At 45.4% G+C, this 27,988-nt stretch overlaps 1 protein-coding gene across 1 annotated transcript in view; it reads left to right on the top strand.

Moving 5' to 3' along the window:
- Nucleotides 1-26,713, top strand: part of UNC5C (unc-5 homolog C (C. elegans)) — a 263,351-nt gene extending 236,638 nt beyond the window's left edge. Inside the window, exons 10-16 of the mRNA XM_010586171.1 lie at nt 1,993-2,080; nt 12,459-12,627; nt 14,964-15,197; nt 20,201-20,350; nt 20,593-20,757; nt 25,264-25,442; nt 25,683-26,713. Coding sequence (XP_010584473.1) covers nt 1,993-2,080; nt 12,459-12,627; nt 14,964-15,197; nt 20,201-20,350; nt 20,593-20,757; nt 25,264-25,442; nt 25,683-25,848 — 1,151 coding nt within the window. The 3' untranslated portion in view covers nt 25,849-26,713. The remainder of the gene's footprint in view (nt 1-1,992; nt 2,081-12,458; nt 12,628-14,963; nt 15,198-20,200; nt 20,351-20,592; nt 20,758-25,263; nt 25,443-25,682) is intronic.
- Nucleotides 26,714-27,988: the final 1,275 nt, after the last annotated feature.

Here is a 27,988-nt window from a genome sequence, read left to right as displayed (position 1 = left end):
GAAGTGTTGATGTTCAAAGGAAGTGCAGCACCTAGATGTTCCCATGGGTTTGGCATGCTAATGAAGAGCAACATTAACATCTAAAGTGGGGTTGAATCAAATGCATAAAACACTGGATGTGGGGGATAAGCAGGCTACATAGTGGTCAAGAGTCCCCCTGCCTTGTTTCTCTGGAGCTCTGAGTCCAGGTAGGACCACAGTACGTGTGAAACCACAGCTCACAGCTACCTGACACGATAGCTCAAGGTTTCACAGCATTTCTGCCTTCCTCTACATCTTGTGGTCAGCTCTTGGCCATTTTACAGCACGATACCCTGACCGAGGAGATATGCCTACCCTTGCCTCCTGCTCCATTGCTGGATCTTTTCTTGTTGTCTGTTGATGTTATGGAGAGAACAAAATGCCTAGGTGACCAGGGACCTAGGTGGTTTGGTCCTTCCAGGATGCAGCCCGACACTGCCCAGGAAGCAGCCAAAAGTCATCAATGAGCAGTAGCCCTCCTTTCTGAGCTACTGTGGAACAGGGGGCAAAAATAGCCATTAAATTTAAGTGAAAGCTGAACTACTTAAAGAAATCTGGGGCTGACTGCTGAGCAATGTTGAAAATTCATGCTATAAAATCCTGGATTTCACATTTCTCTAAGTAGCAGCTGAAGGTGGATATTAATACTTGGGTTTCTTATGCCATGATGGTGCACATTTTCAGCAAACTCTATTAGTCACATTTAATTCGCATATATTAATATCAATTTATAAAGAAAAAAAAGGTTATTTATTGCTGTAATCCCTTCAAAATGATTAAAATAAGTTTTGTAAAATATATCAATCTGTCTACCGCTACCGTGTATGCCTCCGTGCTGCTTCTAGATGTATGTATATCCTCCTACTGATACAATCAAAGCCCTTCATTTACACTACGCCTGCCCTGTTACAGTGGAGAACATGCACAGATGAGGTTGTAACAACAGGCCTGTAAAGAAACAAGTTTCAGAAGGCTTTCACGGAAAATGCCTTCCTAGCTAATCCCTCCCTTTCAAAGCCATGTATGTGACTACACCCCGGTACACCAACACATGGGAGGTCTCCAGCATAACCAACTCACATATGCTAAAGAAAAGAGACAGGGCCATGCAAGGTTTCTGTAGAGCCTCTCTTGTGCATATGCATATACGCAAATAATCTGCCTGTAGGTTTGTAGTAATAACCGTATTAAAATCCTTGCACTGATTCCCAGCTAATCCACATCTGCAAAGACAGCTGGCTTAGACGTGTCCAGCAGAGTGAAATAGTTCGTTCATGTGCCGTGTTTGTCATGTAACAGCAGGACATTTCTGAAATGGCAGGAATGTAAGAACAGTGTTTTGTAATCAAGTGTGCAAATCAGTGCAATCACCACTGAAAAGGGCACCGAGCATATTTGCCCAGATTTTTTTCATGGTTAGGTACCTGAATTTGAGCTACTTTACAGGACTAGGCAATTTTGTCTCCCTGGTAGTCTAATTAGAAGCTGAGTGCGTTAAAAGACGGGGTGCCAATCACAGAAGCCATCTTTCAGGAAACAACTTGTTCTTGGTGCTTCCTGGGACAGTGCTCCACTGCCTTTCTTGCCTGATTTTAATTAAGTAAGAATTGCCTAGAGAGAAATGTCCTGTTACAGAGTTGTTTGTTTTTCCATCATTTTACAAAGTAAGCAGCAACGTAACCATCTGTCTGCTCTTCAAATAAAATAAAAGGGAAGAAAACCCTCTTCTCCACTCCTGTATTTCAGTGCCAGTGCACAAGAGGAATAAGAACAGGCCAGTTGACCACCAGAGATGCCAGGGTTGCAGTAAATACTTTTTCTCACAAGTTGCTGAGGTCATTTAGAGTCTTCTGGCAAGGTTGGATGAAAAATCTGGCATTGCAGGCTTCATCTTCTGCCTCTCCTGTCACTCCACAGACCCACTTGCCTTTTTTTCTCCACTTTATCTTTTGTGTCTCTTCTGTTCTGCAGGAGTAAGCTTGCTGATCCCAGCGGGGGCCGTTCCACAAGGGAGAGTCTATGAAATGTATGTGACAGTTCACAGGAAGGAGAACATGAGGTAAAAGACTGCCTTTGTTTGCTTGTGCATTAGCAGAGGGGAAAAATGTACTAACTAAAGACCTGTGGTAATATGCTTATGCAAAGCCTCCTGCGTTGAAACTATTTGCTGACTTGGATGTAAACGCGAGCAAAGCTGAGGATAAACTTTGCCACAAAACCAGCTCAGACTTTTGCTTTTCTAACCAAGAGTTGCACTCTGCAGCAAGCCCTCAGGCTGGGGGGGTGCTGAATCATAGCCAGAAGCGAGGAAAATGTGCCAGCATGACTTTGGTGCAGCAGAGAAAGTGTGAGGTAACCTCTTAATAAAGACCCGTGCTGCAAAGGACAAGGGAGCAGAGGAGCAAGGTGACAAATAGGCTCAGCAGAGGGACAGGTGCCTGAGCACCTGGCTTGGAGAATCTCCTCTCCTGTTATAATGAATGTGAATTTTTATTTTACCCTTCATGGGCTTGGCTAGTCCATGCAGTGAAGAGGATGAAGACAAAGCTTTTGGCGTCCTCCACCCCTCCTTGCTCCTAGATGGAAGTAAGTGAGTAGTTGTCCTGCTTAGGCCCAGGCGCTCCACGCCAAGGGCCACCTAGAGGCAATGTTGGGATGACCCCCGTTGTTCTCACCTGTTATCTGCATGTGTGGCCAATTCATATTCTAGATCTTAATGTCTACTGTGTGATCTGGCAGCCTTGGCATAAACAAAGAGTTTCTGAAAAGGCCAAGATACTGTTTGAAGCAGTTTAGGAAAATCTAATGAAGAGAAAGGTGAGATCTTAGTATGAAGAATGGACTCATGTGCACAAAGGCTGAATGGCAAATGTGAATCTAAGCAATCATTACACGGTACTTTGCCTCTTTCCCCTCCTCATAGCTAGATACATTTTTTGGCTCAGCCCCTTAATGGCTTTTATTATGTGCTAAGCCACAGCTGTTTATACACTGCGTGATACTGAACACCATTCTTTAGCTTGGTAGTCTTTCACCCATGCTAAAATAATCTGCTTGAAGAAAAAATAAGTAACCCCTCCACCCACCCTTTTGCATACATTATTCATTGCCTGCTCTTTGAAAATAGCTAATTGCAGCTACAGAAAAAGTGTCTCTGTTCATATCTAGTATTGATTGTATTCCTATTACTTTTGGCTGTGTTTTAAAGACACTTATAAAAAGAACTCTTTCCTGCAGAAGGAAAAAAAAAATTAAAATCAGAGGGCATCCCCTGTTATTCAGCTTGCCTCCAAATCTCCCTTTTTAAAATATCTGATTATTCAAAAAAATTTTTATTTCATTCCTAGGAGGAGCTATTTGTGCAATTATTTTCTTTCCAGCCAGTTACGGAGGGAATCCCTGCCTCCTTATTCATGCAGCTGTGGACAACCAATGTCACATGCTAGTCTGATTTATTTTCTTCAAGGGTCATAAAGCCCGCTCTGCATGCTTTGTGATAGCTGTTACTCAGCAGGTCACACAGGGGATAGAAGGATAGGTTAACCTGTATTGGGAAAAGCATGCTTGGAGCTGTGCTCTGCCAAACTGAGCAAGTGTGGTGAAGTACACCTGCAGAAGTGAACGGAGAGGTATGACTCCTCACTTGCAGTGAAGACTTTGAGAGGTGATTTCTTTCCCTAGAAGAGGAGAGCAGAGAGCGGGCTGCCTTGGCCATGGGGCAGCAAGGCTCATCCCATCGTGGTGGTAATCGCTTCCTGGGTGCACAGACCCCAGCTGCTTATTTGATTTATGGCAGCTTTTCAGCCCCCCTCCAGCATGCCAGGCTTGTCATGCTCGTGGAAACCAACCACTTCTAGGACATTTAAAATGGAGCTCGTCAGGTGTTGTCTAGATCATTCGGAACTGAATAGTCACCAAAAAGGGCTTAAATGTCCTCCTGTTACCTGCTCCCTTTGCCCAGATGCCCAGGAGCAGCAGGGGCTGTAATGGTCTCCTGCTGCAGGACTGTGTTACCAGACACTTCACTTACTGTAGCAGAGCTGCAGCTCGGTCAAAGCCTCTTTTTCTGACTGTGTGGGCCACAGATGTTGCTTCATATAATGGGAGTCATATGGGTACCACAAGTTAGTGTGCAGCATAATTATTTTTTAAATCCGCTGCTGCACTCTTACAGCACTCCAGCAGAGAGTGATAGTCCACAGTAAGGACTATCTGCAGACATTTGCTTTTGTAGCCAAGCAATAACTGGAGTGTGTTCAATAAACCCTGTGAGTCCGTATATTTATTTTCATGAGCACTGTGTAAATGTGTATGGGTTGAAAAGTCTTGTCGTGTGTTGATGTAGTTTGGAGGGGGACATATAGGAAACTATAAAATGGGTGTTATAATCAGAAATGAAGGCAGGCTCTTTTTCTTGATATACAACCACCACTGAGGTAAGAATGTGGTCCCCATAGCGCTACCCTAAATAGAACCAGTGCAGCAACAGAGAGGCATACCATCACAGCTCACATATCTCCAGCAACTTAAAATTTAGCTCACATTTTTTTTGTAGAAATATGAAACGACTTCTGAACAGTCAAGCTGAAACAGGAAATCTGTTATCCCTCAGAGTCCTGCAAATTCCCCTTTTCTTTTCCTTCCTTTGTTTTCCTAATACATTTCCCCAGTTAGTCTCCAAAACCTGTAGTACAGACATTTGAGACACTTCATAACCCAGTAATATCACTCTTTGTGTTGCCTTGCAGATTGGTTAGGAGAGCTTTTCGAGAAACTCTATTTATTCCATTTCATAACCATCAAAGCATGTGAGAGCAGGAGGGTCATCCTAAAAGCATTATCCTTCTGCAGTGAATTGGGTTTCTGATGGCTTGCACTTGGAGGCAGTTGTTTTCTCTAAGTGTGTTAGCGTGCCTGTGGCACAGTGGGTTTTCTCTTTTCCTAGACTAATACTCCAGCAGGCTGTTTTTCCTGCTCCTGCACTGTGAGCTCATCCCTATTCTGCTTGTCATTCCGGGCAGGATGGATGGCAAGCAGCTACTGGACTCTGATCCCTGGCTGGTGTGTTGATCTCATGGAAAGGTCCATGTGCTTTATGAAGTGGCTACAGTGGGAAAAGGATATCTATGTATGTATGTGTGTGTGTTTGTACACGTATATGTGTATGTGTGTGTATATATATATATATATATATAAAAAATTGAAAAAATGACAAGCCTATGAGACTATTTCACAGCTATCAGACAGGTTTCTGTCTTGAAGCTCATTGGCTTTTCAGTGGTGATCAGATGCTCTCTCCCTTAGTCTAGCGAAGTATCACCGACTTTGAGATTTGTAAGAAAGGTTCCCTTCTTGAGTTGTGGTTTCACCTATAAAATAAACACATTGCTGTGACCAGTACTTGGCAAGACCCTGTTGCCAGGAGCATCTGTGAGAGCCTAGGTCTTACACGATTTAAGGATTGAATAGCATGAGTATAAACCTCCAACCTTCAGGATTTTCTTGACTGCCTCGGGTTAAAAAACAAATTTAGCTCTAAGCTAAATTAGTGGAGCTGTGTGCTTCCTTCAGAAACATCTGGCACTGGTCCGTGCTAGACAGGGTCTGGGTCTTGATGGACCACTGGTTTGATCTCGTATGGCAGTTCCCGTGTTCCTGCGTGAACCCCTGCCGAGCTTGCACAGCTTTAGGTGGAGCTACTCTTGCATACTCTAATCAGAGGCAAGAACAGCGCTAAATATGGCACAGTGAAGGACACTCCTGTATAATCCATCACACAGGAGATGATGCAAATGAGAGTGGATGTCGCCATGCCCGCGAAATGTGACAACCCTGAAGAACAAGGCAAGCAGCGCTCCTGAAGATCTTGATGGAAGACACACATAAATTGCGCAACTTCCAAATTAGCTACCTTAAAAGAGGGAAGGGTTGGGTGAGCCTTGTCAGGGTTTGGATAAGTGGCTTCATAGTGTATGTATAGACTTTATATTAAAGTCACACAGCTGATCAATGAGTTTGATCCAAGGAGCAATGTTGCCTTTTTCACCAGTAAACTCTAAGCTTAGTGATGTGAAATAAAAGAAATTGAAGTCTTCTGCATCTCATTTCTCCACCTTCCTTCTGTATCTCAGTTGCATAAACAAAATTACTTTGCAACTCCAGAAGACAATTTCATGAAGTGCCAGTCACTATAATTGAAAAATTCAACATAAAAAAGACGAAAGCATGAGCAAAAGGGGAGGAAAACTTTTCAGATCATTTGCCTTCTAAAGATAGACTGGTAGAAGAACCAGGGTCAGTCAAGAATATTAAGTTTGAAACTTAAGAAGCAGCACATATTAAAAATAAAGCCCCAGCAATGAAAGGAGAAATAAAATGTCTTCCCTCTGGCTTTTGGCTAAGCTGTGTAGAAGGGTTGCCATGTGTTGCTATGAGTTAGCCATTCCTCTCTCCCTACTCTGTCCTGTGCTTCCTGAGCTGCTGTGATTGCCTGTAACATCTACACACGGTGCCAGGGAGCACAATGTAGGCCCACTGAGGAGCAGAGATTTCTCTAGTTGTGCTCACATCTGCTGTGTGACAGCTACCTTAATGAATACGGTCTGGCTCATTACAGGGAGATGGTTTTGAATGAGTAATCCCATTAAAACCACAAATTTGATTGTGAAGGGACAAGATATAGTGAATAAAAGTTTGTTTGCTTTTAAATAAAAGTTGACTGTTCTTGATAAGCGGTGCAGGATGGGATAACATCTAAAAATATCTGAAGACCTTTCAGTTACTATTAGTGCCTTTTAATAGCAGTGCCATTAACGGATTGAATTTTAGTCTCAGTCACATCTTTGTAAAACAAAAACATCTCTTTTGCCTGCAGTGAAGTGAGTTTGGAGTCATACAGCTGAATGCCCAGTCTCATCTAATAAATTGTCCCTAGACTGTTGCAAGCCTAAAGCGAAGCACATGTGGATGTGGTTCTGGGGGGTTTGGGGTTCTTTTTTGGATAACAGCCTAAAAGTAGGTTCTGGCCCACATTTTTGAAGATGTCTGCTCATATATCTTTCTGCTTTAGAGGAGATAACTCCCTTGCTCTATATGCTCCCCTGTGTCCGTGTTTGTGCTGGATCTCCTGCGATCTGCAACACAGAAACTGCAATAGTCGATCACAACAGGAGCTCATCTAGGCCACGATCCTGGCTTTGCTGGTCCTGCATCACCGGCTCTGGGAGAAAGAATCATAGAATAGTTTGGGTTGGAAGGGACCTTAAAGATTATCTAGTTCCAACCCCCCCCCACCATGGGCAGGGACACCTTCCACTAAACCAGGTTGCTCAAAGCCCCATCCAACCTGGCCTGGAACACTTCCAGGGATGGGGCATCCACAACTTCTCTGGGCAACCTGTTCCAGTGCCTCAGCACCCTCACAGTAAAGACCTTCTTCCTTATATCTAATCTAAATCTACCTCTTTCAGTTTAAAGCCATTAACCCCTTGTCCTATCACTACATGCCCTTGTAAAAAGTCCCTCTCTGGCTTTTCTGTAGGCCCCTGTTAAGCACTGAAAGGCTGCTATAAGGTCTCCCCAGAGCCTTCTCTTCTCCAGGCTCAACAACCCCAACCCTCTCAGCCTGTCTTCATAGGAGAGGTGCTCCAGTCCCATGATGATCTTTGTGGCCCTCCTCTGGACTCGCTCCAACAGGTCCATGTCCTTCTTATGTTGGGGGCCCCAGAGCTGAACACAGTACTCCAGGTGGGGTCTCATGAGAGCAGAGTAGAGGGGGAGAATCACCTCCCTTGAACTTCTGGTCACGCTTCTTTTGATGCAGCCCAGGATATGGTTGGCTTTCTGGGCTGCAAGTGCACATTGCTGGGTCATGTTGAACTTCTCGTCAACCAACACCCCCAAGTCCTTCTCTGCAGGGCTGCTCTCAATCCATTCTACTCCCAGCCTGTATCTGTGCTTGGGATCGCCCCAACCCATCTGCAGGACCTTGCACTTGGCCTTGTTGAACTTCATAAGATTTGCACAGGCCCAATCTCAAGCCTGTCAAAGTCTCTCTGGTGGCATCCCTTCCCTCCAGCATGTTGACTGCACCACACACCTTGGTGTCATCAGCAAACCTGCTGAGGTGCACTCAATCCCACTGTCCATGTCATCGACAAAGATGTTAAACAGCACTGGTCCCAATACCAACCCCTGAGGAACGCCACTCATCACTGGTCTCCACTCGGACATTGAGCCATTGACAGCAACTCTTTGAGTGTCACCATCCAGCCAATTCCTTATCCACTGAGTGGTCCATCCATCAGATCCATGTGTCTCCAATTAAGAGACAAGGATGTCGTGCTGGACAGTGTCAAATGCTTTGCACAAGTCCAGGTAGATGATGTTCGTTGCTCTTCCCTTATCCACCAACGCTGTAACCCCATCGTAAAGGGCCACCAAATGTGTCAGGCACGATTTGCCCTTAGTGAAGCCATGTTGGCTGTCACCAATCACCTCCTTATTTTCCACATGCCTTAACACAGTTTTCAGGAGGATCTGCTCCATGATCTTGCCGTGCACAGAGGTGACTGACTGGAAGAAAATTGCTCGTAATGAATGACTACACAATAACTTGTCTTCAGGGGAATTTGTTGTTTACTAATTCCATCAATTAGTGTTGGGCTTATGCCTTGAAGCAGAAAGATTAATATCTCTTGTATAATATATCTTGTCTACTGCATCTGTTTCTGTTCTCATTAGCTATAGTAAGGCATAATCCTTTTGTTTTAAAATGGAAATTGGAAACAGTAAGAAATAAGAAAAGATCTGTCAAGAGATTTTTGTTCCTTTTACCTGTCAGTTGTCATAGAGTGCCTCTCTGCTGTATGTACCATTACATGGTTTAGCCTCACTCCTCTGGGTTTCAGGTGTTTATTTTTGAGATCTCACTGCAGTCCCTAAACACACTGCTACCTGCAGTCACATTAGAGCTGGATAGGAAAGGGAATATCACCTCAGCGTGCTTTGACATGTCTTGTCCCATACAGCCCCAGAAATCAGATTTGCTTTTTGCCGCTGTGCCACATTACAAGTTGACGCTTGCTGCGTTGCAGTAAGCTCACCCCAGATCTTCTTCACTTTCATTGCTTTCTTTGCTACTAAGTAACTATGTTTGGAACTTGTTTTGTTGCAGCAGTGTGAGCTGCTCTACAATTAATAGGATTTTATTTCCTACCCATATTTTAACCATCTCTGGATCTTTTTCATTATTTTCTGACTCGCATTGTTACTTGCAATAATTCCTTATTAATTGTTATCAGTAAATTTAATGATTGAGTTGCTATTTACATTGTCTTCCACATCGAGAGTAGAAATCCTGGCCTCACAGTAGTCAGAGAGAGGTTTAGCATGGACTTCATCAGAGCTGGGATTTCACCTATTCAGTGACACTGACCCTGTTTCACACCACTCAAGAACTTCTCTGCAATTCACTGGATCTCAGTTTTTAAAGGTTTGTCTGCATGAGGTGGATGGTGGAGAGTCACCAGGACTGGCAGCATTCAATAACTTTTGGGGTGCTGGACTCAGATGCATGTCTGGTTGGCAATTTGGGACTGCAAAGTCAAGCACCCCCGCAACTGGCCCATTTTTCTGCTCTTCACTCATCAGAGTGTCCTATATCATAAATACCTAGGTCAGGAGCACGCATATCTCATCCATTTGGCAATAAATGTAGTAAGTCTGGTGACAAAGATGCTGTTTACCAACTTGGGGAAAAAATACTAAGCCTTGCTATTTTTTGCATGTCCTTTGTAGGCTTGTGTCCACTTCCCATCTCACTTGCTGACTGTGCAGTCTGGAGCGCCTCCCAACTTCGTGTTCTGCATCATTTTTTATACTTGTGCTAATCGGATATAAAATGTGGCAGCACAGAATCATGCCCTCCATCAGAGTCCTAAAATTTAACACCTAACAAAATTTTGTCACGGAGCAGTGACTAAACTTAATTTTACTTTGAGACAACTTTAGGCTGTATGATTTATCAGTACCATATTATTTTAATGACCTTTTGGCTTTTTTTAACTGCATGCATCGGTGCTCAGATTCTTGTCGATTTTAACTCATTTTTCACCTAAAAGGCACTGTATGAGGTTTTTTTATGGCAATCATGATATATTTCCTGCTATATTCTTTTTGACTGCTGGTTTTGTAATTCAGTCCAAAAATCTATAATAACTTGTAATTTTTTTCCTTCCTTTTTCATGGGTCAGTAGTCTTTTAGATGAAGTTAGGTTAACCAGATGATTAAGTCTATAGCTTGTCATATCTGTAGCTTTCCAGACAAACATTGTAATTTTGAAAGATCTTTCTCATAAGACATTATGTTTTTTGAAATTTCCTGAATTAGACTGTAGGAGAGTGTAAAAATATCCATTAATGCACAAGGTAGATAACCATTAAAAACCACTGCCACACTGTGAGTGGTTTTTTAAGCTTCTTGTTGCTTCTTATGAAAAAAAACCCTGAAGTAAATGAGTCTGAAAAAGAAGCAACATTTTAGTCAAAAACTGCCCAATGATTTATTCAGTTCAGTCTTGCAAGAGAGTGATCCCTGATCTTCTTAATCTGAATCCAGAGATCTGTACAGCATGCAAAAGGAGCTGGACTAGGTACTCCATCTGCTAGTGTTTAATTTCTTTTGTGTACTGTTTGTTAGGCTAAAATATCTGGCATAACATGATAGCTGTCCAGATTGTTATACTTTACATCTTTTTTGAAAGGCAGCTATATTGCAGCTGTTTGTTTCCAGTCCACGGCTTTTCAGAAACAATTGTTAAGTCATTTAGTAAACTCATCAGTTAATTTCCACAGATGCATATCATCTGGATTCACTGATTTGCATAGATTTAAATTTTTCCATGCCGGACCTTTTTTTTTTCCTCAAATGTTATAAAAACCTCCCACAACATTTGTAGCAATGAGATGCTTTTCAAAAGTGCCTTTGTCCCACTTTGAAAAAGATTTCTCAAAAGTTTTCATTTTCTGTGAGATTAATGGAATATTCAGGGAGAATTAAGGTGGACAAAATTAGGTTATGACTGTGGACATATCTTTGCAATCACCAGAATAGCTGCAATAAAATGGATATCGGAACAACTTCTGTCCTGATTTAGCCTCCTTGAAAATGTTATCTAAGATTACAGCTACTTTTTTTGCTCTTTCTTTTGGTAGAGGCAAAGACTTACAGAAATAAACAGTATTTAATGTTTTCTCAACTAATTTCACTAAGACCAATACAGTTGTAAATACAAGTATCTGTAAATGCAACAAGGGATTGAACCCTTAGCTGGAGCAGAGGATGGGAGGTCCTGTGGGCAGATCTGGAGTTTAAGCGCAGATCACATTGAACACTTTTAATCTCCCGCTTGCTGTTTTCTGGATCATGAATTTGTCCTCTATATTATTTAGGGAAGGCAGCTGATGAGGCACATTCAGCTGTATTTGTCATACACCAGATGTCGTGATAGTTAAAGTCACTCATGCTTCCTCTGTTTTTAAGCTCCTCAGCAGTTGGTCTGGGATAGTTTACACATGCACAGGCACACACACACACACACACGCTTTATCATTTACAAACTACAGTGTATGCTATGTATCCTAAATATTTATACAATTTCCCATAACACCCATTCCTAGTGACTGACAGCAAGCACACTGGACAATACCTGTGTTTTTAACTGAACAGCTCTAGGTTATCAAGAGAAATCTCAGGCTTTGCAAGTGTGTTTTGCTCTCTGCACTATTCCTTACCATCCCTTCGCCCTCTCTCCCCTGCCACCGGTGACACCTGCTCCCCGCAGGTGTATTTGCAATAGCCATTTTAGTAGATCTGAATGCCTTCTAAGTAAAATAGACTACCAGTGGGTTTGCTGATGACTGAACTCAAACTGCACATCTCAGATGTGCTGTATACCCCTTACTAGGTTTCACACGTGCTCGTTAGTTCATTCTCTTCCTCTGTTCTTCAATTTTCTCTGTCCAGACAGTAAATAATTCTCACACATGGTGCTTACAAGAGCCACTGTTCATTTTCATATGCTGCGAAACAACTGCCAAAAGCAGCAGTGACCACATTTCAGCAGTGGGTGAAATGAAGCTTCTGCATACAGTCAGCAAGGATCCTTCAGAGTGGAGGGTGCTCAGCAAGTGAGGTCTATAATTTGCTGCCACCTAAACCTGCATTTTGACAAATGAGTGATATCTGGCAAAAAAAAAAAAAAAAAAAAAAGGGGGGATTTGGAAAAAAAAAACAAGCCCAAACCATACCCACCCATTCTTTGCTTGCACAATCTTTTTATTTTAAGAGAAGGATTTTTTTATTTTTACATACCTGAATGTACCTTTTTGCCTTTTTCAACTTACTTAACTTATCCATCTTTCTGTCTCCTCATCAGGCCTCCTGTAGAAGACAGCCAAACCCTGCTGACACCGGTGGTGAGCTGCGGCCCACCAGGAGCCCTGCTAACCCGGCCTGTCATTTTAACCATGCACCACTGCGCAGAACCGAACACGGAGGACTGGCAGATCCAGCTGAAGCACCAGGCTGCCCAGGGACCATGGGAGGTGAGGCTCCAGAGCTTCAGCCTGTGTGCTGACTGCATGGAGGGCTCTCTGCTAGTCCTTCAGCTGCCTTTCTGAACCGGGATGCCTGTATTTTGGGTTTTCCGTGTGAGATGCATGGCTGCTACAGGCAGGAGTGCCCTTTGATACCAGGTGACTAAGCTGCCCAGTGGTCATGCAGAGATGCTGTCCTGGGGCAGTTTGGTGCCTCCTAGTTCTAGCTATTTTCCATGAAATAGCCTTCATCACAGGATTTCGGCACTTGAGCTTTTGGTTGTAGCAGGATATTGTGCCAAAGCCATGGGGACAGAAGAAAAAGAAAAGGCAAAATAAAAAGCAGTGGCTGAAAATAATTTCTGACTTGATTTTAGAAATAAGAACATGTTTTTTACAGAATAGTTTTCACTCTCCTAGCTTTCAAGAAAGTGAAATAGTGTTGCAAAAGATCTCCTGCTTCAGCACCAACACTTCGTCCACCTTAATAAAATGTATAGGTGTTTCTTTTGTTTTTCTGAAGATGTTGGTGGAGCATCACTTTGCTTCAGTTCCCACAGCCAGGTTCCAACTCTGCACCCTGTCAACTCAGGGGAGCTGCACAAGGATTGCTGGGCAGTGCAGGCTTGGTGGGAGCCTGGGGTGGTTCCTTGCCAGTAGTGCAGCAGGAGGATGTCCCGGGGCAGGGTGGCAGAAGGATCTTCCACTGTAACTGGAGCATAAAGTGATGCTTTTGGCAAGGCTGGGCCATCCTGGCAGAGCCCTCTTCTCCAGCCCTTTGCTCCTAGGTACTTGCTGCCACCAGTTTGGTCTCACATAATTAATTTGGCAAGGGTACTTTCTCCTACCAGTAGATTTAATAAGGTCAGGGTGGCTTCTGAAGGCAGTTGGGCTGACAGCAGCAAGAGCGCCGTGTCCAGCATTGCCTTCAAAAGGGTCTTGCATTTGTTCCCCTGCCTTGCGGCACTGGCTCTTCCTCACGCTGGGAAGGAGCATGCAGCGAACACGGGTCTGTCTCGCCAACTAATCTGCACCCCACTGGCCTGACTCTTGGCACCACACATATGTTCCTTATTTGCGCCTGTGTGTTACTGGCACCTCTTCATTTTCTCCCTCATCATCCTCCTGCCCTTGACAGAGCGGTCGCTGTGCCGGCTGTGCACAAGCTCTGGTGCCAGTGCAGCCTCCGCAGCACCCACAGCGTCCCTGGCCATCACTCAGTGATCTTCCTCCGCTCAATTCTGGAGCAGCTCCTCCAAGCTGAGCCCCACACGTGCATGCACGCACACACGCGCGTGTGCATGCATGCTTGCACACCCCTGCAGCATCGCTCAGGGCCAGGGGCTCCTGCCAGAGCCAGCTGCTGGTGTGGCCGTAGGGGCGTGCAATCAGCGCGGCAGCAACTTACCCTCCAGAAGGACTGTGCCACCCCTGCAAATACGGCACGTTTGCCTTTCCTGAAACTAGGGGGCCCGAGCTTAATGCCAAATTTCAGTTGAGCCCACACTGCTCAGCTGCCAGATGTGTACATTTTGCTGCAGACCTGCAGGCAGCGGGGGTGAAACAGATGAGTTTTGCCAAGCATCATGTGGCACGTGGTGGCTTTGCAAGAGGTGGCCATCATCAGCTGCTGCTTTTTCGCTTCTGCTCTCTCTTAAAGCCATTCAAATCACCTTGCGTTGCGTGCAGGATATTACACGCAGGGTTGAATGGAGAAATTAGCAAGGGAGCCGTTTTCCTTTACACACAGGGTGGGGTGGCTGTCTGCATTTAGGCTGTATGTATTTTTTTTCTCATCCTGCAGTCTCGTCACGGAGGATTATTCTGATGAAGCAGCAGGTGATATTTCATGTAGATGTGGCATTCGGCCATCGTAGAGGTTACTTCCCTTCCTTGAGTTTTTATAACTGCTTATTGTCATGCTTAGGAAGTGAAGGGTGGTTATTTATTCAACATGCTTGTGACTACTGATGTTAAATCACGGTCACCAAATTATTAGTTCTGCAATATCTTTTTCAATAAAGTTTTGGTGATATTTTCATTATTTGCCTAACTCTGCCCAGGGCTTTAAAAGCTGCTGCAGGGTCCAGAGGAAAGAGTTACAAGTCTTAGGGGAGTGTTGTACGGGAGGAGGTTTCTACCACCATCGTCACCTCAGAGAAATCATGCCCTCCCCACGCCTACGCAGGAGAAAAGCCAGAAGCAGGAATTTTAAATCTTGATTAATCTACAGTGCAAACAGCAAGGACTTTGTGCATCATCCAGGCTTGAAAGGGGCATTGCTGTCTCAAAGGAGAGCAGCTCTGAGGGGTCAGGAGCTCTAACTTGGCCTCTTTCTCCCTTAGGATGTGGTTGTGGTCGGGGAGGAAAACTTCACCACTCCGTGCTATATCCAGCTGGACCCAGAGGCCTGCCATATCCTGACAGAAACCCTCAGCACGTATGCCTTGGTGGGACAGTCAATCACCAAGGCAGCAGCCAAACGTCTCAAACTGGCCATCTTTGGACCACTGTCCTGCTCTTCGCTGGAGTACAGCATCCGGGTCTACTGCCTCGATGACACGCAGGATGCCCTTAAGGTGGTTATTGCTCTCTTGCTCACTTTCCCTCTCCCTCTCCAGCTCTCACAGGACTGCAGTCATAGTGGTGACTAGACCCTCTGCTCTGTGTATTCCTGCTGCCTGGGTTCTTTTTCTGATTAGAAGAGCTTGACAACAAGCTGCTGTTTTACAGTTTAACCCGCACACACTATAAATTGTCCTTTGTATAGGGATCTCACACTATTTTCCGCCCACGAGTCTTTTTTCCTTTGTTTACCTGTATCATATCCTGAATCCTAAGATTTTTGCATTATTAAAAGGCCATAAGGTACACGGGGCTTCATTCGTTATTCATGTATTTTTAATGCTAAGTGCCAGCTCCCCAGAGATGGGGAAACATATAAATGCTTCTTTGTAAATAGTTGATAATGATAAAAGAAGCTTCTGGGCTGTTAATCACTGCCTGCTTTCATACTGCTTTATTACACCTCTTTGCGTGCAGCTTTTTGTGTTGGGAATTCACAACTGAAATAAACCGAGGCTGTTGCTGTCCCTAACTATGTAATGTTACTCTCACTGCGTAATTCTGGCATGCACACAAACATACACTCACTGCATATAGAAGAGCAGATAGGTAACCATACTTGCTATTTCTCTTTATAAATACCTGTATTTGTACAGGTGGTATCTATAATAGATGCACTCATGAAACATGTAGCTCCAACTGCACATGTAAGAATGGAGTTTATTAAAAGGTGGGGGTTTTTTCTTCAATTGTAGCCAGTGCGACTTCCCAATGCCTCTTTGCAGCAAAATGAGTTCAAAGCCTGACTCTAAGCAGAGTCATCCTGGTGCTGTGTATGCTTTTGTTTCCTCAGCTGCATATGGGAATTATTGGGATTTAAACCCACATATACCGGCTGGGAGATGTTTGTGTTTTTCAGAGAAGTGACTTCCATCACTGTGAATGGCACACTTTTTGTTTTCTTCCCCAGTACTATCTGATATCAAGGCCTGCCTGCCTAGGCTTTGCTGGGGGGATATTCTTTCACTAAATGTAGGAAAGGCAGTAAAGTATAAGGGTTGAAGCAGGCATATCATGACTTCAGCCTGGTTTTGTCTGTACAGGGCCTGGGAGCTTGGCCTCTGTCAATGCATTGGTGTTATCAGGCTTTTAGAAACAATTATTTTCCCCGGCCTGATTTCCCTTTTGTTTTTCTTATTTAAAAAAAAGTGAAAAGGATCTTTCATAGCGATCAAGCTTCAAAAGTCCTGATGGTTTTATGCCTGTGCAGCATAATACAATTTTCCACGGGTTCGTCAAGGCCTGAGGTAATAATAAGTGAGTCGGAGGGGCCTTGGACAGACAGCTAATGCAGTCAGAGCTGGGGGAATCCAATTAGGTGTTACTCAAGAGCTGTTGGTTTGTTTCTAATAGACTGTGGGGAGAGTTGTGAGGTAAAGTTAATCCGATTTGGTGTGATAGCAGAAGAGATCAGGAGAGGCGCTGAGCAACATGGAGGGACCATCTTTCTCCTGAGAAGCTGCAGCCAGTGTTTGGGAAGGGGGCAGGCCAGTCCTTGGGCTGCTGCTGCAGGTAGACCCCAAAGTGAGCTTGTGATTTGGTGAGGAAAGATGAGCAAAATCAGGCGGCCACCATCCCACTTGTACCTACTGCTTTTTTACAGCAAAGTATGTGCATTTTGATTTTCTTCTTTTTTGGTACATCCACCTGAAGACTGGAAGGCCATGCACAGGGTTCAAGACCCAGCTAGCTGGTGGTTTACGGGAGGACAAGCACATGTACTTGCTGGCCACAAACTCTTACGATTGTATCAATTGCACTTCTCTGGAAATGAAAGGCCTGAGAAAGGAGAAGGTTTAAGAAAAATGAACCTAGTAAACTAGTTGTAGATGAAAGGGTTGAGCATGGACCGGTGTGTACAAACCAGTCCTGTGCAACAGTGTTGTGTAGACTATGACTATTCAGTAAGAAAAAAAAAGGTTGGGGTGTTTGCTGCGTGCTTTCACAACAGCTGGCACCACAGCAGCCCCAGCGTGCTAGGAGGAGGTCCTTGGCACTGCCATATTGCCAAAGGGAAGGCATTAACGGGGCAATTACCTCTGGCTGTGCAGGACAAGGTGTACAGATGGGGCTGGACCAGTGGGTCCTGAGGTTAAAAGTAATTTGGAGAGGGTGGGAAAGTTGTAGGCAGCAAGCGAGGCACCAGCTGCAACATCTCAGTGTCTTGGGGCTGGCTGCTCCGGGCAAGGCATGGCAAGGGAAGGGAAGAGCAGTGTGAGATGTTCCTACGTTGGGATGTCTGAGGTTTGGAAGAGCCTTTGTAGGGGATTATGTGTTTATTTTAATAGGCAACTGAATGCATTCTGTTATTATTTACAACTAGGAATGAGTGTGCCATATGCTGAATGTGTCCTAACAGCCACCAAAGGAAGACAAGCAGTTGCGGTATAAAACACAGTGCAGTATTTATCCAGCAGGCTTTTCCCTCTCATCATGCAGAGTAAGCGCTTGCTGCTGAACTGCCGGCGCCTGCAGTACAGTAGGGAAGTGTAATGACTTGTCATCAATAAGGGCTCAGTTATTTTGGTAGTGGGTTGGCAGGGTTCCTGGGGGCTGTGGAGCAGCAGAGTGGGCTCAGCGCTGATCAAGCATGCAGCATCCCCTGTCCCACAGGATCCCAAGCCGCCTGGATGGGATGCTCACCATAATGCTTTTTGGGGAAGGGTGAGGGTAGCTGTGACCTCAAGCACTGGCCTCTTTTTTTAAGGCTGATTTTTGCACTTTGAGGGGGATACCCAAGCTAGTCTGCTGTGAAAAAAAAAAAAAAGTAATAATACGATAACTGTAAAGCAATCCAGCTGCTTTATTCTGTTTATTCACGTATGGCTTTGAGATTGATGTATGTGAGCTGTGTATGACAGCAGGGCGGGGGCTGAGCAGCCGGGCATGCGGAAAAGGCTGCCTCTCACACCGAGGGCAAGTGAATGATTTCAGGCTGTAGCAGGGTGTCATCCCCCAACCCGCCTCATGCTGCACAGTAACTGTCCCCCCCAAAAAAATGACAAAACAGGCATGTGATCTTCTCTCAGTTACTTAATGTGTATCTTTTCCTCTAATGAAGAAAGGCAACAGCTTAAACTGAATGCTGTTGCGTGCTTGTGCCCCATTAATGAGGAAGCCCTTTCCAAATACAGGTTGTGGCTGTCCTGGTGACGCTGACAGTGGAGTGATGCCTTACACAGCTCCCTCTCCTAGGAAAGGCATAAGGGCATGAAGTCCTGGCTCACAGGCGTGGTGAGAGGCGATGGGGAGGGTGGCTGTAACCACCTCAGCATGGAGAAAGCAACGTGCAGCTCCGGTTTCAGCTCAGGAGAGCATAGAGGCACCAGCCAGCAGGATAAGTACTGCTCTAAATAAAATGCCGTATGGCTAGAGCCAGCCTGCAAGTTTGAAGGGCTGTGCAAATCATGGCTCCAAATTAATTCTGAATTAATTAACTGAGCGGCATGGGAGAAGCATGGGCTGCATGGCGTCCTCCAGTTGGAGCCCAGAGAGGGGCTAGAATGATCAAGGGTGGTTACCAAAAGTGGGATATTGAAACAAGACATCCAGATCTCGTGGGTGGGATGGTGCAGCATCACGCTGCAATGTTTTTTCCCACAGTAGTGCAGCTCCCAGAGCTGGTGCTGCATGGTCAGGAGTGGTCGTTCGGCTCCGGCGCCCCATGTGCCTGAGAGGTGGTGTCTGCAATTAGCTCACGCAGTGCCGTGAGTCGTCTTCTGGCCCTTCCAGGGAGGTAATTTGGACATAATGAAGATCTATAGTAATCAGATAATTAATATCGATTGCTCTTTAGACATCTTGACAAGGTAATTAGGGGGCACTGGAAAGAAGCTGGGAGTGATTCATTGGCATAACCTTAATTTAAAAGGTTTCCTGATTTTGTTTCTTTTCCTCTAATGGCTGATAGACGAACATCATTTTAGCTTCAGTATTTGCCAGGTGCTGGGCTCGCCAGGGACAGGGGCTTTTCTTGTGTGCTAACTAGATCATGAACATGATCAAGAGTAGCTTGTTTTGAGCTTAGCTAAAACAGAGGCTCCTTTAGTTGGCCTGGGGTAGCATCCTGGTTTTGTGTGCCCACGTACTCCTTGAGTGTGCTCACTCTGGACATGATTGGCTTTGGCCATGTGAGACTGGTTGGTTGGTTGGCTCTTGTAATTAAATATGACTGAGTTCGGCTGTATTGGTTTCTAACGGGCCTCCATGTGGACTACATGCTTCTTCCATGTGGACTACAATTAGGCTGTTTGTAGGCAATGGTTCACTGTGGTCTCATTAGCTACAGGCACATATTTATTTTTAGCTGCAGAAAATGACCAGGCTCTTGTCTTACCAGCTTTTAATTACAAGATCAATATTTCAGTAACCCTGAACCTATGTATTCATATGGACAAAATGCTCTGTCACAGTGTCTTGCATTGTTTTGATACTATCCCGCTTGACGGTTAGTCTCAGCATAGGCATCAGATACCTCCTGTACGGCTCCACAAGCTGAAGGACCAGTGGTATGCACAGGTCCCATATCAGCAGGACCTACACAAATAAGAGCTTCCAAAAGCAAAATAGTAAATCTATCATTAGATGTCCAGTTCGATGAACAATGGAGAAGACTGATATAGTTCTGTATTCAAACAGTGCCTGTATACAAAGTCTTTGCATTCAATTTAATAGCATGCAATTAAGTTTTCTGCTTATAGGACAGGACACTGTGTCCCCCAAATGAGACATGGGTGCCTGCATCCCTGCTGGGCTGCTGCTGTATGAAGGGGATGAGGGGGTTATACTCAGATCCACTAATGCGATTCTGGTTCACAGGAAAACACAACTCTGCACTTTTTTTTCCTGTATTACACAAGGTACAGCAATTACAGCAGTCAATCTTGAGGAATCAGAAGCCCAGTGTGCTGTCTTGATGAAACCTGACCACTTTCTTCTTTTTATCGCAATACTGCAGGAGGTCCTCCAGCTCGAGCGGCAGATGGGTGGGCAGCTTTTGGAGGAGCCCAAAGCTTTGCATTTTAAGGGAAGCACCCACAACCTCCGCCTGTCCATTCATGACATTGCCCACTCTCTCTGGAAGAGCAAACTGCTGGCTAAATACCAGGTGAGCATCACAAACCATTCACATTGGATCCTAGCAGTGACACTTAAAGAAATACAGTGACACACAGGGGTGTTTGTTTAAAAAACACCCAGTGCCAGGTTGCAGTACTGTGAACATTTTTTATCCTGGACCATTTGCAGTAATAGTGGTATGGAGCCCATGGTCTCTGGTCATATAGCATCCGCACCCTGGTCCCACGTCCTTCCCTTGCTATACTTTTTTTTTTTGCTTTCCTCTTGCAGGAAATTCCCTTTTACCACATCTGGAGTGGATGCCAGAGGAACCTGCACTGCACCTTCACGCTGGAAAGGTTCAGCCTGAATACCCTGGAGCTGGTATGCAAACTCTGCGTGCGGCAGGTCGAAGGAGAAGGACAGATCTTCCAGCTCAACTGCTCTGTCTCAGAGGTAAATGACATTGGTGCACTTTATCCAACTGCAGGAACATGGAAGGGTTAAGGAGGTATATCCTTTCCCATTGCTACCTGTTTAGTGCTTCCAATTTTCCTCCTGACTGCTGGGATGGACATAAGGGATGGATTAAGTTGTTGCTTTGTATCTCCTGTTGCATTTTCCTTTAGTTTCTCTCATCTGGAAGGGAGTGTCCCCCCTTCAAGAGAGGGAGGAGGGCAGCTATGGTCTCCCTGCTAGTGCCGCCTTTCTGTGCCTTATGTGGAGGACTTCTTTGCCCGCCACTCCCTAATGCATCTCGCAAAGCACTGCATGGTCCTGTTTCCTGGCAGTCCACAAGACCATCACCCCCAACATTTCCCTGGAGAGGGAGGAAGGAGACTAGGAAAATGTCATTGCCATATGTTTGCATGAGCCAGTCCACTCTGATCCCACATAATAACTGCTGTGCAAAAGGGAATATCAGATAGTCTAGCTGCAATAGACTTCTCAGATTTTGCTACTGCTACAAATCCTGACTATTATCTTCAACAATTTTTCTTTTGATGGCTGACATTTTCCAATAGAAAAATGATCCTAAGTTTTGGAACAGCTTTGCTGACGCCAAGTAGCAGCTGGAGAATTTTCACTCCTTGGGGCAGTCAAGCTTAGGGCTGAGACCAAACTACATGTTCAGGTATGAAGTGGCATTGCCTTCAGTGAATGTGCTGGTGGCTTTTGTGCCTGGTAACCGTGGTGGCTATGAAGAGCAGGCTCTTGGGCAGCAATCACTGCTGGCTGACTTGGGGAAGGGCTGGGAGACCACAGACAAAACTTACTTGTGCTGTAGGGCCCTGATGGTGTCTGCCATTACCCATAACATCTGCTTGGTTATTGGGTGTAAAGTTACATATTCAGCTGGGGACTACACAGCATTAAAGACAGATGGTAAAACAAGTATCATAAACAATTATTGTAATAAGTGCTGCATTGAGGTAATCTCTAATTTAACCTCGCAGAGAAAAGAAAGAACTGAGAGTAACTTTAATGAAATGCAAGTATACACTATAATCATCTTCAGCTGCTTGTGTGTAATAGGGCCTGGTAATGGATTCAGAGGGAAGAGGATAATATTCTTGTCTTGTGCTGTGATCCCATCCATCAGGGATGAATAGAGGGAGGGAATAATACCGCTGCTATCAAGGCTGCCTACTGCAAAATTGCTCCTCCTGGTTGACATGGAGTGATGTTCCTGAGCCCAAGTGAGGGGCAGGAGGACCTTGGGCTGCTAAGGGCTGGCATACAGGGTTGTGTCAACTTTGTTACTACAAAAAAAACCCTAAAACTCAGCTGGTTTGATGACAGAATTTACCTGGAAATGTAATAACAGCAACCTGGAAACCAATGTGTATGCCTCTAGAGGCATAAGAGGAAGGGGTTGTTGTGATAAAGACACCAGACCAGGCATCAGGAAACCTTAGCTGTGGTTCCTCACACTTTCCTCTGGTGACTAACTAGGTCATGTAAGGGTGTGTTGTGGTCCCTACTTTGAGATAGTGTCTGGTTTGGTTTGCTTCTGGTGATTTCAAATTGCGCACATTATTCTCTTCTTGTGGGGGGGGCAGGCAGCAAGTGGTTAGGCATTGCAGGACTATGCTGGTGCCTTTCTTCTGCCTCTCTGCCTCTGTCAACCTGTGGTAAAAATACAGTAACACAGTTTCCTGCATCCTTCCTTTATGGGCTTTCTTTTTTCTCCCCTGTAAAGGATGTAAAACTTCTGCAGATTAAACTGTCTTATTCTGGCTTTATACAGTGTCTGCCACTGGGATTTCAAAAATACAAATGCAATGAGTGCCAAAACATGCAAATTCGTGAGGCAAGAGGAAGAATGAGATAAAGGTCTCCCACTGTTTGTTTTTGAAGCCCCCTTTTTATCTTGTGCTGTCAGTACTCACCCAAAAGAGCCCCAGGGCACCGTGGCGGATACCTGGGCTCCCTCTGCACCCATCCTGGTGCACCTGGGGCAGCAGGTCACCTCGAGAGCCAGGGCAGCACTGCTTCAATGTGTCGCTTGTGTCCCTTGGCCCAGACTAAAAAGGGAAGGTTGTGTGTCTGCAATGCCACCAGTCACCACTCTGCAGCTGCTTCCAGGCAGTTAGAGGACAGTAGCTCGTTGCCTGAAGCGGTGGGGTTGGGGTGGACGGTCTGTGATGCAGGGCCTTGGTGCCCAGGTAGGGATTCCGCATTTGGCACTGCTTTGGGCATGTTCACTGAGGACATTACCGTGTGGCGTAAACCTTCCTTGGTTAGAAATTTCACTGATCGCCTAAAATGCCATTTCTAATTTAAAAAAAAAAAAGCAAAAAAAAGGCATATTTATAGAGTGGAAGAGAATTAATTGTTGTGGATAAATGAGTGGAGTCAAAAGAGTCTTAATTCTGTTCATTGCTCACAGATACTGGCTCTCCCCTTTCCATCTCTGCATACATTTTTTGGGGGGGAAACCACAGACTGTGCTGTTGTGGTTTAACCCCAGCTGGTAACTAAGCACCATGCAGACACTCGCTCACTCCCCTCCCACCCAGTGGGATGGGGGAGAGAATCAGGGGAAAAAAAGGTAAAACTTGTGGGTTGAGATAAGAACAGTTTAGTGGAACAGAAAAGAAAAAACTAATAATGATAATAACAATAATAAAATGACAATAATAATAAAAGGGTTGGAATATACAAAACAAGTGATGCACAATGTAATTGCCCACCACCCACCAACCAGTGCCCAGTTAGTTCCCGAGCTGCCCCCCCAGCCCCACTCCCCCCAGTTTATATACTGGACATGACATCACATGGTATGGAATACCCCTTTGGCCAGTTTGGGTCAGCTGCCCTGGCTGTGTCCCCTCCCAACTTCTTGTGCCCCTCCAGCCTTCTTGCTGGCGGGGCACAAGAAGCTGAAAAATCCTTGACTTGTTCTAAACATTACTTAGCAACAACTGAAAACGTCAGTGTGTTATCAACATTCTTCTCATACTGAACCCAAAACATAACACTGTACCAGCTACTACGAAGACAATTAACTCTATCCCAGCCGAAACCAGGACATGCGCGTAACTGAGCATCACCAACAAGCTTCCTGGGGGATTTGCAATGGCAGCTTAAGCCAGGCACTACCTGGTTTTGAGACAGTTTCAGGTTTTACAGGGCCTTCCCAGCAGCTGTCTTGATACAAAGGAACAAGACAGCTCACAGAGGAGAAAACAAACTGACATTTAACAAGGAGTCTTTTACACGGGTATTTCTGGCTGCCCAGAGCTGTGACCTGGGCAGAGGTGGAGATGAAGCAGCTCCCCTGTTTCTCCCAGCCCGGCCTCAGGCCTGTCATGCTACAAAGGAGAGCAATTGAGAGGGCGGGTGAGAGGCGTGAAAGGAGACCCAGCCCTGCTTGACGCTTTTTCCATCGCATGCTTTGCTAGCTGGAGGTGACAAGTGCTGCGCCTGGGAGGAGCGTCCCCATTGCATGCTCAGGCAGCCAGTCGTCATCGATGGGGTCTGGCGGGGCTTTCAGTTGCCCTGCAGCACCTCGTTGTTCCTAAGCAAACTCAACCATCCAAATTGACCATACCCTTGTCCTACAGGCTACTGAGCCCCTCTTTCTACCTACCTGTGGGTGCTAAATCCTTCCCGGCCAAGAAAGAGATAAAATCCTTGCCCAGAAGAGCCAATGTCTTGTTATTCCCAGTGGAGCCACATTACAGCTGTGTCACGGGGAGCCTCCCAGCTGGGAGGACCACATCAGAGAGCATCAACCCTGTACCCACAGGGGACAGGCTGGCTTTGGAGGTGACTTTCCCCTTGAAACACTGCTGCCACTGCCTTTGAGTGCTGGTCATGGGCAGGAGGGTGACGGCCACCCCCTGAGCACACACACTCCCTGTGTCTCCAGCCACAGAGTTAAAGCCACATGAAAATGAGGGATCAGCTTGTGCCTGCGGCAGTATTAACCAACCTTCCGTGGTCTGCCCAGCATTGGAGGCTTCAGAGAGTATGGGTGCTGCCAAAGGGATGTCAGCAGCGTGAGCCCAGTGCTGGCTGCATGTGGGGTGGGAGGCTTGGGGGGGCTTCGGGGAAGGGGCTCCTGCTAGCCAAGCTGGAAAAGCCCTGTTCTGCCCTACTAGTAGCACTTTGCTCTGAAATGTGTCAAAATGCCTGGTCTTTCATTATTTCCAGTAGGTAAGTGATTAATTAAGCTGGGCTCAATTTTGTCCAGCCATAGTAATCTTCACCCTTAAAGAAAAAAAAAAGAAAAAGAAAAAGAAAAAAAAAAATCTGCTGTCTACCCAAAATCAGTTATAAATATTTCTTTTTCAGCTGATTAACATAAATGCTTGATTAGCAGAGGGCTGCTTTCCCTCTAATGCAAGTAAAAGCACTGAGTCTCAGAGGATACACTTCTACAATCATCTCTGCACTCAGTAACAAAACTGCTGTATTTTTTTTTTTTTTTCCTTGCTTTCTTTCCAACTTCAGGAACCTACTGGCATTGATTATCCTCCTATGGACTCAGCAGGCACCATCACCACCATAGTAGGGCCCAGCGCTTTCAGCATCCCCCTCCCAATAAGGCAGAAGCTGTGCAGCAGCCTGGATGCACCCCAGACCAGGGGCCATGACTGGCGGATGCTGGCCCACAAGCTGAAACTGGACAGGTAAGTGAGGCTGTCTATGCATTGTTGGGCAGCAAAGCCGCCCCCCTCCCCCCAGGAGGTATGTGCAAAAGGGTCCTGGTGAAGAAGAGTGACAGCAGATATGTCTACGGACTGGTCAGACTGACTGCACAGGAGATGAGCACCTTGCCAGCACCAGCAATGGGGATGGGCTGAAATCATATGAATTCAGGTAGCCTTCATGCAGCTCAAAAAAATGAGTTTCCATTTGGCTTGTTGCAGGTACCTAAATTATTTTGCTACGAAATCAAGTCCCACCGGGGTGATCCTGGATCTCTGGGAAGCCCAGAATTTCCCTGACGGCAACCTGAGCATGCTGGCAGCGGTTCTTGAAGAAATGGGAAGACACGAAACCATTGTTTCTTTGGCAGCAGAAGGAAATTACTGATGCAGCCTTGGCGTGAACAGGAAGGACAGACGCAGGGAGCGGTAATGCCCTGTTATTACAAACGAGAATTGAAATGAAACCCCAGACCAATGAGTTACACAAGAGACATTTCAGAGAAAAAGCAAGCAAACAAACAACAACAACAAAAAAAAAAAACAGCCCTGACCTTCACACGTGCTCTCCTTGTACATTATCACAGGATCTAAAAGAAATCATGCAAACTTGTACCTTGAAAATATAAATCAACCTAATGTTCCTCTCGGCTTGGCTGTACACTGCTTGGTACAGGATTTTACAGTTTCCTAGGAAACGCTTTTTATTGCTATCCAGATATATGGATAAACTTTCTTAACAATCCCAGTTTCTATGGATGTTGTTTACATCAAATTCTGGACAGGGGTAAGGAGACTGTCCATGGCTCTTTATATTTTTTGTTTAAAGCCATTCTAGACAAAGCTATGGACAGTTGGTTGTGGCTATTTCAGCTTATTGGTTTCTGGTGAATTCAGATTTTGGCTACAATTCTGCACATCGATTGTCTCACAATGATCCTCCTGTCATTGTTCTGTTTCCTAGACCTACTTGTAAAAAAAAAAAAAACAAAAAACAAACAAAAAAAAAAACAACAAGAAAATCAGAGCTTAAGAGGTGTGCATCTGGAAAGCAGGTACTCTGGGTGCTAAGCAGGAACACACGTAACGTCCCCTTCCTTCCCTGATCAAGTCCCACTGAGCCTGTGTGAAGAATAGCTGTAGGACAGCAGGGAATGTAGGATCGGAGTTAATTTTCAATTCACAATGTAACACCCTTTCCACCCCTTTGCAATACGAGGGGGCTGGATATGCAATTCAGAGTGGTTTGGGGAAGAAAAAGAAACCCAGAAAAAAATTAAAAAGAGAAGTTGCTATGATAATTATTTACTAATTAGTATCTAGTGCAAGGACTATAATAATTATTATTATTATTATTATTATTATTATTATTATTATTATTATTATTATTACTTCATTTCTAATTTTGTCAACAGCAGAATTATTCCTGTTTTTATGGAACCTGTTGTCCCCTTCCTGAAGGTCTTCTAGGACATGTCCCTCGATATGTCTGTCCTTCCCTTCTCCAGCCATCTTACTCCTCCTCCAAAGTCCTCTGCTAGCCCACACAGGTTGCTCACCTCATGTTAGCATTGCTGTGCTTCATGCCCGATGCAAAGGTGGTATAAACTGGTGACGCTCCGCTGAAGTAACTGATCTGCACCTGCAAAGGTTGCAACGCAGCACCCCTCCCTAGGATGTTTTGCACCACCTTGGTGCCTCCAGGTTGCTCCAAGAAGTAATCCTGTCCCAAGTGACAGTGGCTGTGAACCACTGACAGCCTCCCAGTCCAAATACACGTAGACCACTGGTTCAGGAGCACGGGTGTAAGCATGTGGAGGCACTGACATTGACCACCTGATGTCTGCATCCAAGGTGGGCCTCTGTATGTCTTGCATTGCTTTGAAGTGGTCTGAGAGCCAGCAGCTCCAGTTAACTTCCCACAGAGCTGCAGGTACTTGCTCTTACTGAAACCCACTGCGTCCCGTAACGTTTGTGGTGGTCAGGGCTACTGGGAGTCCTCTGCTGGGACATTTCTGGGTGAGATGCACTCGGTGGCTCTCCGCAGGTATTCCCAGGCTTGCTGCAGCCAGGGAAGCCTCTGCTGCGTAGGCCAGTGTAGGGCAATGGAGTGGTGAAGTCGAAATCCCGTGTACTGCGGTTTGCTGCCTTCTCAGCACTCCCTCTGCCGCCGGCACCTGGGCAGGGCAGTGCGGGTCCTCGCTGGCTGACTGGGGGGACGTTCGTCCCTCTCAGCCGTGTCCCTCTTGGCCACCACAAACAGGTGAAGTGGGAACTTGGCAAAAGGAGTGAACTCTTGCTTTTTCGGTTGTCACTGCAAATGTTATTTTATTTTCTGCTCAGTGAAAAGACTGACTCTTTGGTACATGACAGCACATAGGACCGCAGTAGTTTTACTGCCAGGTTTGTCTGTTCTCTACTTCTGGTGCAGAAAAGGCTTTCTTCCCCAGCCTGGCCACTCCAGGTTTCCAGCCAGGCCCTGGTTATTGCTGTCATGCACACATGCATGCCCCTGCCCACGCACGTAT

Source organism: Haliaeetus leucocephalus, unplaced genomic scaffold, assembly GCF_000737465.1.
Source record: "Haliaeetus leucocephalus isolate CR32 unplaced genomic scaffold, Haliaeetus_leucocephalus-4.0 Scaffold140, whole genome shotgun sequence".
Lineage (NCBI taxonomy): Eukaryota > Metazoa > Chordata > Aves > Accipitriformes > Accipitridae > Haliaeetus > Haliaeetus leucocephalus.
The sequence above is the reverse complement of the archived record's forward strand: the minus strand, read 5'-3'. Positions and strand labels throughout refer to the sequence as shown.